The 19987-nt window shown below is 41.8% G+C and overlaps 1 protein-coding gene across 1 annotated transcript; it reads right to left on the bottom strand.

Annotated features, from left to right (window-relative positions):
* Positions 1-16412: 16412 nt before the first annotated feature.
* On the bottom strand, positions 16413-19932 carry hscb (HscB mitochondrial iron-sulfur cluster cochaperone). The gene is made up of 6 exons (XM_035379962.1): positions 19316-19932; positions 18999-19095; positions 17793-17882; positions 17297-17441; positions 16941-16988; positions 16413-16734 (listed from the first exon to the last, which is right to left on the bottom strand). The coding sequence occupies exons 1-6, from the start codon at positions 19684-19686 to the stop codon at positions 16637-16639; spliced, it is 849 nt and encodes a 282-aa protein (XP_035235853.1). The 5' UTR covers positions 19687-19932; the 3' UTR covers positions 16413-16636.
* Positions 19933-19987: the final 55 nt, after the last annotated feature.

Below are 19987 nucleotides of genomic sequence, written 5' to 3'. Positions count from 1 at the left end.
ATCGGGACGCCCCTCACGTCCCGCCACAGATGAGAGGGAACCTCAAAGACACACAGGCCAATCCCCACCTAAACTGCTGAGTCAACTGCCAAAAACCCCTCCTTTTGCTTTGGCTGTGACTCACGTCCTCCAGACACACATAAATCGCCCCCCCTGGCCTGAGAGGTGGTGTGCGGTTGTTTTCTTTCTTTTTTTTAAATTTTTTTTCTTGGGGGCGGGCTGGAGGGAGCAGGGAGGGGGGAGGGGGTGTTGGTCAAACTGATTTCTGAAGAGAGCTTCCCAGGCTGCAGAGCATCGTGAGGGCGAGCGGTAGTTCTGTCGTAGCATCTCACGCGTTTCCTCGGTCCCTAAACGTTTCCCCCCTGGCACCAGGCGGGGGCGGGGCTGTTTGCGTTTCTTACAAACAACACGCTTGCACACCCTGCCTTTCAGGGAGTTGGGACCGAGCGAGAGGGCAGAGTGTCTCTTCCCAGAGATAGGAAATCCAGGTTCAGAAAATGAAAGTCCTCTCCCCAGCATTTTGTCCCAATCACCTGGATTCGCTAATTATCACAATTCTTCAGCCAGGAGGTGGTGAACGAAGTGGTGAAATCAGCTGGCGTGCGTTCATGGGTGGAAGAAACACAGGGCAGGACTTTTACCTTCTGACCCCTGGTCACCTTCCCCTTTGACGCCATGTTGGACGGAGTAGCAGAAGGCCTTCGAAGGCACAGCACTCGGAGCAGATTAAGAGTGGTGCTCACGTAGGTCTGAGTGGGGGGAGATGCTGTCACGCTCCACCTGCAACACAGCTAATCACGGCTGATCGTCCTCTCATCAGATTTGTATCAGTCGTTGGGGGGGACGGTGGGAGGCGGGGGGGGTCTGATTATAAACACAATTGCAATTTCACGAGTTCATGGGAGTGTGACAGAGCAACATGCGGAACATTGGTGGGGGTGTGGGTGGGGGTGGGGGTGGGGGTGGGGGGGGGCGGTGTCACAGAGGCATTGTGGGAAAAGCTTCACAGAATCACCGATTGTGTGACGCGTGATTCGTTCAAACCACATTGGACAAAGGCTTTTTTATTTTTTTTGCTTCAATGCCGTGATCATGTTCAAATCTCTCTGCGTATCTAGTGCACTTTAGTCCCGTAATATGCTGCAGATGGAAAGCATTAAACATTACTTTAGAGTTAAATCCTGATGCAGCTGTCTGTCAGTCAGCAACAAAATGCAAACTGATTTCGCTGTAAAAGAGACCAGGCAAGTGTAAAAATTAAATGGGGAGGGGTGGAGGTGGTGAGGGGCTTTCCTGATAAAAGTTGCCAAGTATCATGTTTAAGGTGAATGTTATAGGTGAACTTTAAACTGTAGTTTTCACCTTCAGCTAGATATGTGGTTTTCAGTGCTATAACGTAAACTGTGAAAAAACGCATTTCTAGCTGAAGCTTGCAAACGATGTTCATTTTTCTCAAAAAGAAAATTCAGCGGGTACTTCAAGGCAAGCTCCCAGGGAGAAGGTTTAGTATGACAGGAGGCTATGTGGAAATATGGCCTTGCAAGGGACTGTTAGCTTTATGTGCTCAATAGCCTTCACAAGGCTATATACATCTGTTAGAAGGTAAATTTGTGTTTTGCCTTGTTAATTTCAACCTCTTATAGTAGATCATAAGTACACATTAGGATGCGCTGTATGGTACATTTAGCATACCGTATCCCCCACCCCCCTCCCCTTACCACAAACATTAGCAGTGGGTAATGTAGCAGTCCATACCACCCAAGCAGTTAGCATGGACAGCACTGTTTCGAAACAAAGGAGGCGCATATTAATGCTCAGCACTGCTAAGGGAAGCAATTTAACACACCGCAACCCTTTCATGGTGCGCATGCATGGACGTGCTGAATGGTCACTTCGTGGGCGTCCCTCGTCAACCAATCAAAATGGCGGCAATTTCTCATCGACCAATCAAACGGCAGCAATTTTACTTATGACTTGGACAGGGAAAGAGAAGCAGCGGGAGATGGAGTAGCCATAAATCTAGCCAAAACGAGTCCGGACCGCGAAGCGGCCTCATATCGAGCAATCGGCGAGCAAATCCTCGGGGTGCCGGCAATAATGATCTCCGTCTAATCCACGCTCGAGCCCGTGATGGAGCATTACAGTCTTCCAACCTGCAGGCGGACCGTGATAACTGATGCAACGCTCCTCACAGAGCTGTTTGTTTTAATGGCCCAGAATTAGTGAGCACTTGCACAAAGGCATAACAACAGCAATATAAGCAGCGTGTGATGAAAGCACAGTAATTTACCTCACTAAACTTAACTTGCTGTTATAGCTTACACCGCTGATATACCTTAACTCACTGATACACCTTAACTCATTGATATACCTTAACCCGCATATATAATAGTCATGTTAAATTACAGTGTTGTGCAAACATTGATTTTTCATTTGCATACTGCCTTGTGACATTATTTTATGGAATATTACCAAAGTAGAGCGCAGACCCACCTTGCAGCAAAGCCACAGTATTGTGGTATTTGAGGAAACATATATCATGACTTGGAAAATGGAACAGCATTTGCATTTAATGAATTTTCTTGATCTAAACGGGCTGTTTGCGGTTCAGTTCTTGCACTGTGACTGAGTATGAGCTTAAGGATTAATTCATCATGACCTATGGTGTTGTATACCACTAAATTAATCAAATAAACAGTTCTTGCCAAACAACAAAATCTCCAGTCAAAAGACGGATGGTTCCTCCCTGACATTAACCCACAGTGGTGGGAGTATTTCATTTTGTACTTTATGATTGGCAGAAAACTAAAGCTAAGGACCATACTGTCTGACATTTCTTCATCGTTCAACTTAACGCTCAACTTAACGCTGAACTTACGACATCAAAATGCAAAGGTGCGTAACGCACGTTTGAAGATAATATTGTTCTATAAGCTGCGGGGCCTAGAAAACTCCGGGTCAATGGCAAAATGCTTCTTTCGAGGGGGAGTTCAATTTGAGTGTTGACAGGATTGAGTTATGTGGTCACCGTCCTGTCAAATGCAATAACCACAGTCAGGCAGACAAAAAGCTTTTACCCCACTCTCTCTCTCTCTCTCTGTCTCTGTCTCTCTCTCACTCTCTCTCTCTCTTTCTCACTCTCTCTCTCTCTCTCTGTCTCTGGCACTCTCTCTCTCACCCTCTCTTTCTCTCTCGCTCTCTCTCTCTCTCTCCCACTCATGCTCTCTCTCGTTTGCTCTCTCTCTCTCTTTGTCTCTCTCAGTTTCCTTTCCTTTTTCCTGTAGTCGAGGAAGTCATGCTTTCTGTGCAGCCTGTTAAAACACATTGCTGGAAACTGCGTTATTACAGTATTAGCATAGACAACAAAATGTGTGTGTCTATGCGATGAAATATCTACCCACCTGTGAAATGAGTAGGATCAAAGCAGCATGAGCAGTTTGTGGTTCCTCATTTGCAAACAAAAACAGGTTATGATCAGAATTACCTTCCCGTGTGCTGCGGGAGAGTTAGATAATGGCCCATGGAAAAGCACGGCGAATCAACACTGCAGGTGCAATTATGTATTTATTATTTATTTCTCTGAAAACTCGAAAAAAAAAAAAAATGTTAAGGTCGCTTTCGGATTTGTTATGCATTCAGAACCAGCAGGCGTAGTTTGTCCGGCGAACGGGAAGATCAATGCCGTGCATATGAAAATCCATAATCGGCCTCTTGTGTCTGTTGTGCGCTGTAACGTTACCGGGGGGTTGGGGGGGGAGGGAGGTCTAGCGTTGCCATGGCAACTGCGAATGTTGTCGGGAAAAAAAAGGAAGGTTGCTGCCCCTGTTGAACCCTGTTGTGAGAGGCGCACGCGAAAATTATGAACGTCGTTACCCCTGGAGTCATCGTCCGAAGGATGGCGAAGGGCACGTGCTGTTTGTTTATTCGGGAATGGAAGTGGCCGAAGAACGTGGTCCGTGGGGAATTTTAAGCAGAACGATTTGTTCCCGCCGAAATTAAGCTGGTAGAGGGAGCCGTTGGTAAAAAAAATAAAATAACAGATTCATAATTCCTTCCTGCGAGGCATGGAGGCTGTTGCATTGGATTTATATCGTAGCCAATCATTTGCTTTAACATCAGTGACATTAATAATAATAATAATAATATGAATGTTCTTCGTGTAAAACTTCTTCAGTGATATGATGGAAAGACATACGCCTAGACACAGATATTTAAATATATTGACTTTGTTTTCGATCTGCCGTTCATCTAATGAAATTAATGTTCAAATTAGTGTCTGTGCAAAATAATGTGCTTCATAGTACTTTCACCCGCAATACACCCCCGCGTCCACCCCCCCCCCACCCCCCACCCCTCCCGCTGGGGCCATTCACAATTTTATTAAATCAATAATGAGGAGAGGAGATAGCGTATAACAATGCTTGGGGAAATTTCACCAGCTCTCTCGGTATAACAGTAATTCTCTATCTTTTAAAGAACCCTGTTGCATGCTGTCTCATCCAGATATTAATTCTAGGGGAACAATTTAAACAGCGATTAAAAAAAAAAAAAAAAAAGTTATGGTCATTCTCCCGGAAATTGGTGAGCGTTTAACTTGCGAGGTTATACAATTTGCAGATAATGCATTCCATTAGACCATCACGGGCCCAACGTGTCAAACAGCACTAGGTGTCAAACTTTATGGGCCACGATCACAACCCTAAAGCCACAAAATGAAACTGAATATCGCCTTGATAGGTAGGATTCTCTCTGAATTGCAGCTTTAAATGGAGCTTCAGTGGGTCCAGAAATTGGTCTCTCAGGTCAACAAGCAACGAAGAGAGCACCTACCTCTGGGAGACTCTCAGCTGATAATCTGGTGCCTGTGAAAAATAACAACAGTGCATCGATGCGCTGAAGTGGAGAAAAAAAAAAAACAAATCTTTCCCTAAATCCAATTTCTATAAACAGAAACTGGCATTTCATATGAGACCTGACGTGAAGCAAGAAAAACGTTTTTTTTATTTATTTTTTTTTATTTTTTATTTATTTTAACCAAGGCACCCTAAGGGATCGAGCCAACGGCTGACAGCAGTGGCCCCTGTGATTGGTGGAAATCAGCCAGGAGCCAGCTGTATCGTGAAGGCTTAATTAAGGTCTGAGAAACGGTTCCCACCAGGGAGCGAATCCTACGGAGAATCATTTATATAATACATTCAGCTGTTTAGTTCTGCAATTTTTATTTTTTTTTAAACTGCATTCACTAACAGTCTTATTTGCGATCCATTTTTTTGTTATTTTACCCACTTATTTTTGAATTGCATCTGGGGCTTTGTATTGATTTGGCTTTAATTTAAGGTTTGCTCAGGGTTGGCGATTTCTGTGTTGATAATATCCAATAAAACGAACCAGGTAACAAGGAAATGAATTAGTGAAAAAAAGCCTGTGAAATTGTAAGGAGGGAATTAGTCATAGTGTTTTTTTCTTTTTCTTTTTTTTCTGATCCAGAAGGAAGATAATATTATTGATACACGCAATCATACTTTGTGTGTGTGTGTCTTTGTGTGTCTGAGTGTGTGTTTGTGTGTGTGTGTGTGCCTGTGCCTGTGTGTGTGTGTGTGTGTCATTGTATCACCCTCCAAAAGATGCTTTTTTTTTGAGTAGGATGGGGCTGGAGATCTTTCCAAAAAATTGTTTTCTGGCTTTCCTGAGGTGATAAATAACATGAATGCCTTTTTTTTTCACTTTTTTTTAACAACTTGGTTGCAAGGTCTCCAGAAGACTACAAATCATCACGCTGGCAAGGCAGGGGTAAATAAGTTTGGGTGCCTGCCTTTACAAGAGCGGGGATGGATTTATGCTGTCTGGCCACACGGGGGATTAGTGATGTGTCAATTAGTCTGAGCCACAGAGCGTGGTGCCCCACGCCTAGGGAACACCATGCGTGATGACCAATCATTTATGTAAGATGTGATGATGTCATTCGGGTGGAGGGATGGTTCTCCAGAGCCTGGGGTGCTATTCCTTCAGCTCAAATTTTGCCCCCTCTGAAATCGCTCATTTTGGGCGTTTATTCAAAACAGGGAAATGTATTTCACGCGACTGTATGTGTTTGTCACCTCCGGGCGAAGGAGTTATCAGTTTGAAAAATGCTTAATTCTCATGTGTTTGTACGTACAGTTGCCTGATAAACATATTTTTCTGATTTCAAAAAGCGTCGTCAGGCTTCAGCTGGCCATAGTCAATGCAGTCACAGGATTACAGGTGAGAGTGTGAAAAATCGGTACATTGTTCAGCAGAATATTTGCTCTCGTGTAATATTCAGAAGCAAGGCGAGAAATTGATTCAAACATGGACTTGAAATGGAGAGAGGGAGGAAAAAATGCCCCGCTCACACGATTAAGCCTAAATCACTAACTTGACCTTCAGAAGCTGTTAAGGAGGGATGAGAAAGTGAATTTCAGACAGCATAATCAATTTTTTATTTTTTTTCATTAAAAACACAATGTCACACTATGGCAGATTAATTTTAGCCGTATAGCCTGGTTCACAAGCGGGGGCCGTGAAATGAACAGCTGTAACAAGAGATTTCAGCCGCTGCAACAATAACTGGAGCCCCAGGGGTTTTACAAAGACAGAGTTTAAAATGTGATGTGCTATCCAGCTCTTTTAAGTTCTGTTATAAGAAGGGGTGGGGGGGGGGGGGCAAGTTGGGGCTCTAAGTGCTGCCAGTTGAGGCGTGACTGGTCGTTATGAATGCCGAATCAGGCCTCTGCCATCGCTGTGGTCCGATCCCCCACTCAAAGACTCCTTTTGTGGGATTCGTTTTTGAGCGAGGTTCATAGTGATATTCTGCGCACGCCGCCCCTTAAATCCGGCCGCGGCGAGGAGGATGGCGAGACTGGTGGGATTCGGCTGAGCCGAGACCAGCGGACGTGCCAGGATTCGGGATTCGCCGCGTATACGGAATGTGCCGGAAGGTGTTGGAAGGGGGATTTAAGGAAACCGTTGTATCGCAGCTGCAGCAGTTGAGATGACCTAATGCTGGCACAGCTTTAGCCTTTCAGCTGAGGGGGGGGGGGGGGACAGGGGGAGGGATCTGGGGGCGTGGGGGTGGGTGAATGGTGATTGCGGGGGAGAGCAGTTGGGCCATTGAGGGTGGCTGCCGACTATGATGGACACAACACATACATTTCTATGCCCCCCGCCCCCCGCCACCCCCCAGACAGATGCCAGCCTACGCAACTCCCCTGGTCACCTATGCGTAGAACCAGGCCAGACCAGACAGCTCAGATGCCATTTCAACCAATGCAAAGACTTAATCAAATTCAAAAGTTATGAATCATTGAATTTATATTGATATTGAAGGTTTTGACAGCATTTAGCTGACAGTGTTCTCATCTGTGTGAATATTCACTGACCGTATCTTCAATTCAAACTTTGCAACCTACAGTAAGATTGATCAGTAAATTCCATTTCTGGTCAGGAAACCCTTCAAGCAGAAGACAATGCACTACCTTCCATTTTAATTAGATCTTCACACCCGTTGTAAGGCATTCACAAATCTGTCAGCTTTCATTAGATTCTAAACATAGTTCTTTTTTCCCACAGTGCCACTCAAACCCCTCGCTTGCTTACTCAAACAACTGTGTAGCCATGGCTGCCTCAAATGCACATCAGGTGAAGATTTTAATAGAGAAGAAGAGGGCCTATATAAAAAGTCATTTTTAACTACATCAATAAAAAAAACGAACCTGCACGTGCTTCGCCAGCTTTGGTTTTCTGACAGGTAATTAATGGTCCTTCTCCCTGGGCACATACAGTAACCGATTATTAACGGCAGGGCGTACATCGCCTTCTACCCATTTTGACACATTCATCTTCAGCCAGTACAATGTTCTAGAACATCTATCGAATTTAATCTTGACTCAGGCAACAGACCTGCACAAATCACAGGCAGCATGACAATGCGTTGAAATGCAAACAGTGAGATGACTGTCTCCACCAACACGAAAGAAAAAAAAGATCCCAAGGTGTGCAGGATGTTAAGATGGCAGGGGGGGAGACATTGAATATTCATTTGGATAAATTTGGATAGTCTTAAATGAATGCAATTGTTGTCACACTGGCTGTACACTGTCAGCCAGAACCTACAAAATATGTACTTCTCTCCTCAACAGGGGTAATCTTCAACCTGCAAGCAAGCCTGGTGTTTATTGATAACATTCTAATAAAATATATTTGTAAGATAAACATACATAAATTTCATGTACCATGCAGTGCCTGGCCATAATTTCTTTTTTGATTTTGGACGAGCCAAAAATTTTGTATATACTAGTATAGGTACCTATGACCATAACAAGAAATGGAATATATACATATTTTTTCAGGGAAAACATTTTTTTTTTTAAGGCCTCAAATATATTTTTTAGCATTTGTACTATGGAACTCACAGTCTTGACTTAGTTTTTCCACAATTTTAAATGAGTAATCACATGTTTTCAAAAGTTCCTATGGCTTCAATTACATTTTAGGGCTCAACTTAGGGTTAGGGTTATGAAAACGATAAGTCTGAGGGTCGAGGCAAGTTTACGGCTGTGTTCAGCAGGTTAAAGAAAGGTTAGGACATTGGTTCTTTTTTGATTTTGGACGAGCCAAAAATTTTGTATATACTAGTAAAGGTACCTATGACCATAACAAGAAATGGAATATATACAGATTTTTTCAGGGAAAACATTTTTTTTTTTAAGGCCTCAAGTATATTTTTTAGCATTTGTACTATGGAATTCACAGTCTTGACTTAGTTTTTCCACAATTTTAAAAGAGTAATCACATGTTTTCAAAAGTTCCTATGGCTTCAATTACGTTTTAGGGCTCAACTTAGGGTTAGGGTTATGAAAACGATAAGTCTGAGGGTCGAGGCAAGTTTACGGCTGTGTTCAGCAGGTTAAAGAAAGGTTAGGACATTGGTTCTTTTTTGATTTTGGACGAGCCAAAAATTTTGTATATACTAGTATAGGTACCTATGACCATAACAAGATATGGAATATATACATATTTTTTCAGGGAAAACATTTTTTTTTTAAGGCCTCAAGTATATTTTTTAGCATTTGTACTATGGAATTCACAGTCTTGACTTAGTTTTTCCACAATTTTAAATGAGTAATCACATGTTTTCAAAAGTTCCTATGGCTTCAATTACGTTTTAGGGCTCAACTTAGGGTTAGGGTTATGAAAACGATAAGTCTGAGGGTCGAGGCAAGTTTACGGCTGTGTTCAGCAGGTTAAAGAAAGGTTAGGACATTGGTTCTTTTTTGATTTTGGACGAGCCAAAAATTTTGTATATACTAGTATAGGTACCTATGACCATAACAAGATATGGAATATATACATATTTTTTCAGGGAAAACATTTTTTTTTTTAAGGCCTCAAGTATATTTTTTAGCATTTGTACTATGGAACTCACAGTCTTGACTTAGTTTTTCCACAATTTTAAATGAGTAATCACATGTTTTCAAAAGTTCCTATGGCTTCAATTACGTTTTAGGGCTCAACTTAGGGTTAGGGTTATGAAAACGATAAGTCTGAGGGTCGAGGCAAGTTTATGGCTGTGTTCAGCAGGTTAAAGAAAGGTTAGGGCATTGGTTCTTTTTTGATTTTGGACGAGCCAAAAATTTTGTATATACTAGTATAGGTACCTATGACCATAACAAGATATGGAATATATACATATTTTTTCAGGGAAAACATTTTTTTTTTAAGGCCTCAAGTATATCTTTTAGCATTTGTACTATGGAACTCACAGTCTTGACTTAGTTTTTCCACAATTTTAAATGAGTAATCACATGTTTTCAAAAGTTCCTATGGCTTCAATTACATTTTAGGGCTCAACTTAGGGTTAGGGTTATGAAAACGATAAGTCTGAGGGTCGAGGCAAGTTTACGGCTGTGTTCAGCAGGTTAAAGAAAGGTTAGGACATTGGTTCTTTTTTGATTTTGGACGAGCCAAAAATTTTGTATATACTAGTATAGGTACCTATGACCATAACAAGAAATGGAATATATACATATTTTTTCAGGGAAAACATTTTTTTTTTTAAGGCCTCAAATATATTTTTTAGCATTTGTACTATGGAACTCACAGTCTTGACTTAGTTTTTCCACAATTTTAAATGAGTAATCACATGTTTTCAAAAGTTCCTATGGCTTCAATTACGTTTTAGGGCTCAACTTAGGGTTAGGGTTATGAAAACGATAAGTCTGAGGGTCGAGGCAAGTTTACGGCTGTGTTCAGCAGGTTAAAGAAAGGTTAGGACATTGGTTCTTTTTTGATTTTGGACGAGCCAAAAATTTTGTATATACTAGTATAGGTACCTATGACCATAACAAGATATGGAATATATACATATTTTTTCAGGGAAAACATTTTTTTTTTTAAGGCCTCAAGTATATTTTTTAGCATTTGTACTATGGAACTCACAGTCTTGACTTAGTTTTTCCACAATTTTAAATGAGTAATCACATGTTTTCAAAAGTTCCTATGGCTTCAATTACGTTTTAGGGCTCAACTTAGGGTTAGGGTTATGAAAACGATAAGTCTGAGGGTCGAGGCAAGTTTATGGCTGTGTTCAGCAGGTTAAAGAAAGGTTAGGGCATTGGTTCTTTTTTGATTTTGGACGAGCCAAAAATTTTGTATATACTAGTATAGGTACCTATGACCATAACAAGATATGGAATATATACATATTTTTTCAGGGAAAACATTTTTTTTTTTAAGGCCTCAAGTATATTTTTTAGCATTTGTACTATGGAACTCACAGTCTTGACTTAGTTTTTCCACAATTTTAAATGAGTAATCACATGTTTTCAAAAGTTCCTATGGCTTCAATTACGTTTTAGGGCTCAACTTAGGGTTAGGGTTATGAAAACGATAAGTCTGAGGGTCGAGGCAAGTTTACGGCTGTGTTCAGCAGGTTAAAGAAAGGTTAGGACATTGGTTCTTTTTTGATTTTGGACGAGCCAAAAATTTTGTATATACTAGTATAGGTACCTATGACCATAACAAGAAATGGAATATATACATATTTTTTCAGGGAAAACATTTTTTTTTTAAGGCCTCAAATATATTTTTTAGCATTTGTACTATGGAACTCATAGTCTTGACTTAGTTTTTCCACAATTTTAAATGAGTAATCACATGTTTTCAAAAGTTCCTATGGCTTCAATTACGTTTTAGGGCTCAACTTAGGGTTAGGGTTATGAAAACGGTAAGTCTGAGGGTCGAGGCAAGTTTACGGCTGTGTTCAGCAGGTTAAAGAAAGGTTAGGACATTGGTTCTTTTTTGATTTTGGACGAGCCAAAAATTTTGTATGATCATTCCACTAACAGAAGCTGTCGACCTCGTAAAATAACATTTCAGTCAGAAGAATGTAAAGATCTTATCAAGCGGCAAATAAATTTGCCAGCGTTTTACTCGAGAAGGAGGGTCTAATGCTCAGAACCGCCCGGGCCCCTGAATAAGTCCATTACATTACATTCCATTACATTTATTTCGCAGACGCTTTTATCCAAAGCAACGTACAAAAGTGCATTTCATGGTCATGGACAACTACAACATACAGGTTCAAGATACAATACTTATTTCGTACAGCTATTTCTAGCCAAGAACGCAGTTTAGTTCACACAGTGAACACTATTCTGACCTAACCTCTGCCAAGCCAACTAGGCAGAAGAACAAGCTACAATATTAGGACAAATACAAATTACCAAAAAGTGCTGGAATGTGGGTACATGTAATGAGTGTCATGAAATGATATACAGATATACAGCCTCTCCAGTCCAGGTCTGTTTGCCCCGCTGATGTGAATTTTCTCAATTCAACTTTTCAAAGAGCCTTTGGAGCTGGCCAATCTCTTTTTTTTTAGCTACGACCGGCAGCTCTGTCTGTCAGTCGGTCGGTTGGTTGGTCGGTTGGTCCACAAAAGTGTCCCGCCCCGTAGCGGCTACAGTTTTCGCCCCAGGAGGCTGAAATTTGGCATGGACGTTGGCCATGACCGCAAGGTACAGCTGAGTAACTTTCAGGCCGACTGACCAAGAGGGGGCATGGCGATGGGCGTGGCCTATCACAAAAAGGTGCATAACTCCCGAATGGATTCACAGATTTGCACAAGATTTTTGCGGTGTTTTTAGTGTGAGGGTATGTGCGTGGATGCATGCACACATGGACGCATGCGCGTGTGCGGTCGCAGCTATTGCGGATTCACGCTTGTTTTTTCTTTCTTTTTTTCTCGCTCTCATTAATTTTGAAATGCCACAGAAAGATCCTCTGATGAAAGTCTTCTGATTATGCGCTGAATGATAAATTAGGCTGCAGTCCTACCTGCAGCAGCTGGGCTCTGTTAAATTCATTGTCCGTCTGCGTGTGTTGGGGAAATGGCTTCCGGGCAGCGGACCCTGCTTTCTCGACATTGTTATTCCAAGAGTGGCGCCCGGCCAATCACCGCCGTTAATGCATGACTGAAGAGGATCACCTTTATACTATGCCCAGAGCGGTCCCTCCCGCCAGGCAGATCAGGCACGGCGCCTGGGGCCCTGTCTTCTCGCCTATGGCCCCGACTTCTTGCCCAGGGCCCCGCCTTCTCAGCCAGGGCCCCGTCTTCTCGTCCAGGGCCTCGCCCTCTCACCCACGGCCTTGCCTTCTCACTTAGGACCCCACCTTTTCGCCTAGACCCTTGCGTTCTTGCCTGGGGCCCCACCTTCTCGCCCAGGGCCCCACTTCCAGCCCCACCTTTTCACCTAGGGCCCCGCCTTCTTGCCTAGGACCTTGTCATCTCACCTAGGGCCCCACCTTTTGACTTAGGCCCTGCCTTCTTGCCTAGGGCCCCGCCTTCTCACATTGGTTTCGAACCAGAAGAATCAGAAGGTACCAATGTGTTGGAGGGGCCGCCAAGTGATTTGTTTGTCTAGGGCTCCCAAAAGTCTAGGGATAGTTCTGACTATGCATTACAATGAATCTTAATTACAATATACCATCGCCCCCGGTTTTGTTTTTGTTTTGTTTTTTTGTTTTTTTAATTTTCCCTGAACTTACTTCACCTGGTCATATTTATCCATTCCTTTCCCCTCACGTCACCCTCTTGAATTTCACAAAAGAAAACCTCGCACGAGAGAATGAGAATGTCCTCACGCTCTCTGAACGTGTTTAAAGTGCAGCCCTTTCAAATTAGTATGAGATGCGAGCCCCGAGCTGATTAAGCCTGGCGTGAGACGAGGGAACAGAGATTCCTGACGCATTCTATATTTAAACCCTGTAAAAACCAGCGCACGCAACCGTGCTGAAGCAACACGAGACGTTCATTCCACCTTCACTTCAGAAGATAAAAAATCTATTGTATTGCAAACCCATCCCTCCCGGTAGTTACAGAGACAGGGAGCACGGGTTGTTTTTCTCTGAGTCTCGACTTCTCTTTACTTTTTTGCTATTTGAACCCCGCGTCCTTCAGGCTTGCCGCAGTGCCAAGCATTTTGATTGATCAAACAGATTGAGGGCTTCTCCTTAATCTCCATCTAAATAGACCGCGCTTGATTACCAAGTCAATTACACGCTGCGAAAATAATCACCGAATGAATAATTTCATAAACCTATTTCCAACTCCGCATTTTAAACAAATAAATAAATAATCACCCCAAAGACATACTTTACCTTCGCTTTTCCCGTCCGTGCAGAACTTCCGAGGTAATATAGTTCCCTCTGCAGTCTAGCCCTGGTACGGCTCCGGCATTCATGTGAAAGGGACCTAGCAGAACATAATAAGCTCTGAAATCCTGCTTAGATAAGAGGCATAAGCGCGTAATTGAATTTTTAACCTCATTCCCAGGGGCACCTCCATCAGAAGCGACGGCTGACAATTTTTCAGTCTTAGTCACGTTTAATTACTTGGTTCCACTGCAGATCTTCGGTCGTATTTTAAGTTGTTACAATATGTGTGGAGCGGTGTGTTCTGTAATGAGGCAATCACACTCATCTCATTAGTCAGAAATGGATGATCTTCTTATTAGTTTGGCTTCTCTCGTTCCAACACCATGAGAACATACACTGAAACTAGTGAATTAAGAAATTAAGATGACTATTACAAATGGGACTTCATGCCGTCTGGGTCACACCATAAGAACAGTTGATACTTGGGTTAAGAAGAGAGAAAGTTATTAAGTCAGACAGATCTGTGCATCATCTATTCACTGAATGAAATCACAGGCCTACAGTAGAACACTGCATTGTTCTGAATTACAGCTAGTTTTTCCTCCCACCCATTGCGTTCGTATCACTTTTTTCATTTTGAATACTATGAATGGCAAAAAAAAATAACTATATCTTTATCATTCAATTTGATAAAGCTACATAAAAGCTTTGTCAAACCCAGTTAGAGGTTTTTCATATTTATATAATTCTATACTAGTCTCACAGGCAGTGTGCAGGCATAATTCTTAGAGAAACTAGCCTTGCAACTCCAAGGTTTCAGGCTCAGTTCTCAAGTGAAGCACTGCTGTAAAATAAGGTATTTAACCCAAATTGCTTCAGTGACTATCCAGCTGTATAAATGGCTGGCATAAAATAATAATTTAATTTAAGCCGTTAGTCACTCCAGATAAGACTGTCCTCTAAAATGTAATGCGAAATACATTTTTCCTCTGCCACGAAGAGATAAGCTTTGTGAAAGTGAGGGGAACTATTCTCTGATTATAGTATTAGGTTGACTTACCATAACCATTATAGGAAGCAAGATGCTTAACTCAAAATCGATTTTTTTTTTTTTTTTTTTTTTTTTTTTTTTACCAAAAAGGAAAAAACTTCAACATGGTGATTGTTTTGCCACTTCATAGATTTCAAAAGATCAAATATATTTAGTTGATATTTTGTTTTTTTGCTTTTTTTCCACTGGAGTATCAGCTAAAATGCTTCCAATTTATAAATAGTGTCAAAGTAAGCTTGGAGTGGTCCCGAACATTGAATATTGGCACCGGAAATATTTGCAAAGATATCAATGCTCTTTGATATTTTACTACACGTCTCTCTGTTCGACTGCCCATTGTGCCAGCTAGTTCACTTACCTCGGACTGTAAACGGCCAAATCTATTTTACGGTTTGCTCTGTTAGACCCTCCATTGCATTTCTGTTATCATTCATTCTGTCTTTATTATTACACCAGGCTGGCCAGCAGAGGATGGGCTCCCCCTCTATAGATGGGTTCCTCCTGAGAATTCTTGCCAGTTTGAGTTGAGTTTTTCTCACTGCTCTCTGAGTGCTTTCATCCCTCTGGGGAGTTTTTAATTTTTTTTTTTTTTTTTTTTTTTTTGGTTTTTAACCACAATTGCTTGTTTTTTGTGGGCAGAAGCCTAGTTTTTTTTGCCAAATTTCCACAGTAAAGCATTTTTTTAAATTTATGAACTGTTGTCTTTCCTGTACATCTTTAAGATCTCATTTTTATATCCTTCCCTTCAGGGGGACGTATTAGCCAAAAGCTGGAGCAGCCCAAGAAAGAATTAAGATGCTCCACCTGCTGTCGCCCCAACCGGTGTTTTTATGATCGATACTACATCTTGCATTCATAAGGAAGACCGAAGAGAAGGCTCATTACCAGCACACACAAAAAGCACACCACAACCGAGCGGACGATCAGTAATTGCACCATTCTCTGACATCAAATAGTGGAGATAATGGAGAAAAGCAAAAATAAGGAAACAGTGATTTTTTTTGTGTGCTATATGATCACCCATTTGTATATAGATCAGGTTTCTGCCATCTCTTGTTAGAATGGACTTCCTCATTGGCAGTTTCCCATATCCCCATCCACCCACATCGATTCAGTGGTAACTAAAATATTCAGTGGCCAGCTTTGTAAAATACATTGGGAGCCCAGTCGTCTCCAACAAGCACGTTATTTTTTTACTCATATTATGATCTAGACAATAACAAAGTAAAATGCAGCAACTGACTTCACACAACCCAGAAGGAAGACTCGGAGGGGACGAAGGTGCCATCGCATAAATATATTAAGCTTTGAGGGGAAAAATGCCCATTAATGCGGGAAAGGAGGCTTTCATTAAAAAGCAGACAGCTATAGGACAGCTATTGCCACAAAGGAGGGGACCACAGCAGGAGGTGTTGGGTTGGCAGAATGTGAAGGCGCATTGCTACACGGAACGAAAACTGAAAAAGGAAATAAATAACTGTTTTTCTTTTTTTTTTTTGGGGGGTGGGGGGGGGGTGTAATACACTTCTTTCCGCACCAGAGACTTTGCTCAATTCTGTGCACAGACAACATGCAGGTTGTCGTATTTGACAAGATGGACTACAAGAGATTTGGAACTGTAAAACAAATGCGTGAGACGCCATAAAGCAGTTTATAACCAGCATACAAGCACAGAAACACAAGGTCTTGTTGAATTGTCATTTAATAAAGAATTTTAACAACGCAGGACTTTAAAAATCCAGTGTTTCATTCTGAAGGTCACATTGTTTTTTTTGCTTTAAGTTAAATAAGTTATTGCACTGGTTGTGTAAACATGGATTATTAAATATATACTGTCTAAAAATGTACATGAAAAGTGTGAAGGTTTGTGAACAGGGACAGCGTGGCAGGAGGCACCGGAGCAGATCCTCAGACCAACATGGCCGACAGCTTCTCCTTCACCTTCTCCTGAATATTCGCAAAGTACTTCATTTGAGCAATCAGCACTTTCGCTGACTGAATATCCCCTGAAAATAAAGAACAGTTATGTAATGAAGTGTTATTATAAACAGTAATGCCACACAACCCCCCGCCCTTTCCCAGAATAATTGCTGAAGCTGATTTCTAACACGTCTTTGTACCCATACAAGCCTCCTGACCCCACAAATATGTTACACTATAACCACCAGGAAAAGGATGGAGAAAAATACACTACAGAGCCTGAGAAATATACCTTGATGGAAGGATACATCTATTTTCTCCGTGAGGTCCTGCAGTCGACCTGAAGAAAAAAAGTGATTGTTTTTTTTAGCTTTTTTTCCTGTTATTACGTTTTCAAACGGCAGTCATTCTGTCACAGAAATGAAAGCGAAGGCAATGCATCTTCGGATTCTGCAGTGGTATGGAAAGAACAGCATTCCACAATAAGAGAGTACAGTTATTTTAATGTCAATAATAACATGTTGTTTTTTTTTAGTACCTATATTTACGATTCATGTAAATAACGAGGAATCAAACTTTTTTGTAAAAATTCCCACGTTACAAAGTGGTAAATCTGGTAGTACTATTGGGGGGTTGAAGCCTTTTTACCTTCAATGAAAACCCCAATGCTGTCAGTCTCCTCTTTGATCTGCGTCTCTTGCAACCTTTCATTGATCTCCAATATTTCCCGGAGAAGCTGTTGATCGGCCCCAATGTCAGTCCCTTCCTCCACAGGGACCCCCCCGAGTTCCAGCTGAAGCAGATGAACGAAGTTTAACCAACGGACTCGAATCTTAAGACCTCCATTTTAGAACACCGAACAAGCAGGGATAGAGAAGAAGAAAGAACTTTGTTTATTTCAGTTCAACAGGTTCAATGCAGCCCAGGTGAACCTGGAACGAGTGCGGTGTATTTTAAATCCAGCTCACTAAGCAGAACAAAGAGGTATGAACTACCTGCCAGGTGCTAATGAAAGTCTAAATGCTTGGCTTGACCAGTAGAAAATGAAAAGGACACTAAATTATTTTGATACCCCGCGCAGCATGAATTCACAGCTATTTTAAGCAAAAGCAAATTAAAGGTGTATATACGGGGCAGAGCTTACCATATAAAGACCACGGCTCAAAGGCTTTAGCAGAGTCCTGTAGGCCTTGTTCACCAGCGCTGAATGGGTTTCCGAATACTCCTGTTCTTTCTGTAAAATTGCAAATGGAAAATTGCTGTTTCATAAAGGTCACCCTCCTTGTTTTGCTTACTTTGCGCGAGTGTTCCCATGCTAATAAGTTCATGCGACGCACACCAAAACAGCATAATCATGAATGGGGAAAAAAGCAATGTCGATACGTAAGGTATAAAATAATTACTTCTTGAATGCTGAACGCTGGGGGGGGAAACAACGTAATTCCGTTCTTTCAAATCTACAATGACACAGTCACGTGCCGCCTTGCCAGTCCGCTACTCTTGTGTTTTGATTACGCCGGAAGGGACTCGTTTCACAAGTGGCGAAACCTGCCTTACACAGGTGATTGGATTTTTTTTTCTCTCACCACTCTTTAATGGTGGGATGGCTCAAATCCATCAGGGGACACAGATGTGTGTGTGAAATACATAAAATTGGATAAGCGGGGGGGGGGGGGTTATGGTTTGGAGATGGCTTACGGGCAGATAATTCCCATTTCTCAGACCTACACAGTCAGATGGGACCTATAAACCACAGCGGAGGCCAAATGGGATTTTCTGAGGGAAATTACTTTGTATTCAGTCCCTGAATCAAACTACCCCTTTCATAGGTAAAGTTCTTGGCCCAGTTTAATTATTTAGGAGATGGTCCCCCTACACCCTTCCCTAAAAGCTAATTGAAGCTCCGGAGATCGGAATGTCCAAAGGCACCAATTAATAGTATGTTTCTCAGGTTATTACGCCTAAACGTTCATGATCTTTTAACTGTAGGCCTACTTGTTTGAAGAGTAAATTGAGATTCGTACAACAATTTACTGTGTAATAAGCTGTGGTAGTGAAGGAGACGGCTACAGTCGTAGATCGTTCTACTCCTTCTTTCGTCGTGCCATTTTCATGGATTACACAATGTCTTTATTATTGGATTACACAATCTCTTTATTATTATTATATAGCTGTCATTGAACTTGTACTCCTAATTCACGATTACTGCACCTAACGGCACTGATTTGATTGCGATACTGCGTATAGATTTAAGCAAACTATACGCATGTTGAATGCGTCTTTTCAATTCGCTTGGGCTAAAAGCATCTGCCACGTTTAAACTGTAAACTTTAATATAAATCTCAGTTACCTGAGTTTTCTGACTGAAGTTGTCAGGGTGAAGAGAGCGTTGAAGGTGCAGGTACCTGCGTTGTAACTTCTGGGTATCCAAAGTAAACGTCTTGTCACTGAAAAGATGCGAAGACAAATTCTTAACATCAGCAGTTGACCTAAGCCATCGGTCACTGGGTGCCAACTTGCTGAAGTGGCACATTTGGATGACGCATATACATTTTCTTTTCCGATTTAAGTCTTGTTGCGCGAGATGACAATCTGGACTAGTTTTATTCTGAAACTTTAAGGATTGTTGGCAAGATGGCATATAATATGACGACCTTAAACTCTCACCAGTCCATTATATCGAAGTAGTTCGCATGTTCGTCCGGAGCTTGTATAACTTTGCAGGCAGGGCAAAAGAATGCAAGAGCTGCTTGAATGGCAGACTTGCACTTCCAGCACCTTTTTGAAACCGTACAGAAAGTCCTCAGTTGATTTGGATAAACAGCCGCCTGGTTAACGTTGAAACGTCCCAAAAGTTTTGATGTCCTGTTGCACAATCCTCTGATGCCCGTTACGTGTGTATTGTTTAAGGTGAAATCAGAATTAAGCACTGCATTTGAGGAAGTGGGCAGAGTCTTCACAATGCACTTTCTAAATACGTTTGCATTCTGATAACTGCGATAAGTGCAACACCACCGGAACGTGTTCAGCGTCTGCATAATGTACAGTATCAGGCTCTTCCTGGACAATTAAAAACTCGATAAATACGATACTTCCTAGTGCGTTGCTGGAAGAGGTTGGCTTATGACGATATCAAAGAAACAGGAAGTTTTGCTAACATTACCGGGTTGTTCCACTGGCTCGTTAAAAAGTGCTTGTATAAACACCACTTACACTAGTCTTTTAAAGTATCCTTCACAGCTAGCTACGTTGCTCGGTATTTTCAGCGTTGCATATCAACGTTACATTTAAAACTATGAAATAAATGGTAGCCCGAGGTAGCGTCAACCCGCACACAAA

This window comes from Anguilla anguilla, chromosome 10, assembly GCF_013347855.1.
Source record: "Anguilla anguilla isolate fAngAng1 chromosome 10, fAngAng1.pri, whole genome shotgun sequence".
Taxonomy (NCBI): Eukaryota; Metazoa; Chordata; class Actinopteri; order Anguilliformes; family Anguillidae; genus Anguilla; species Anguilla anguilla.
This window is presented reverse-complemented; position numbering and strand designations above follow the sequence as displayed.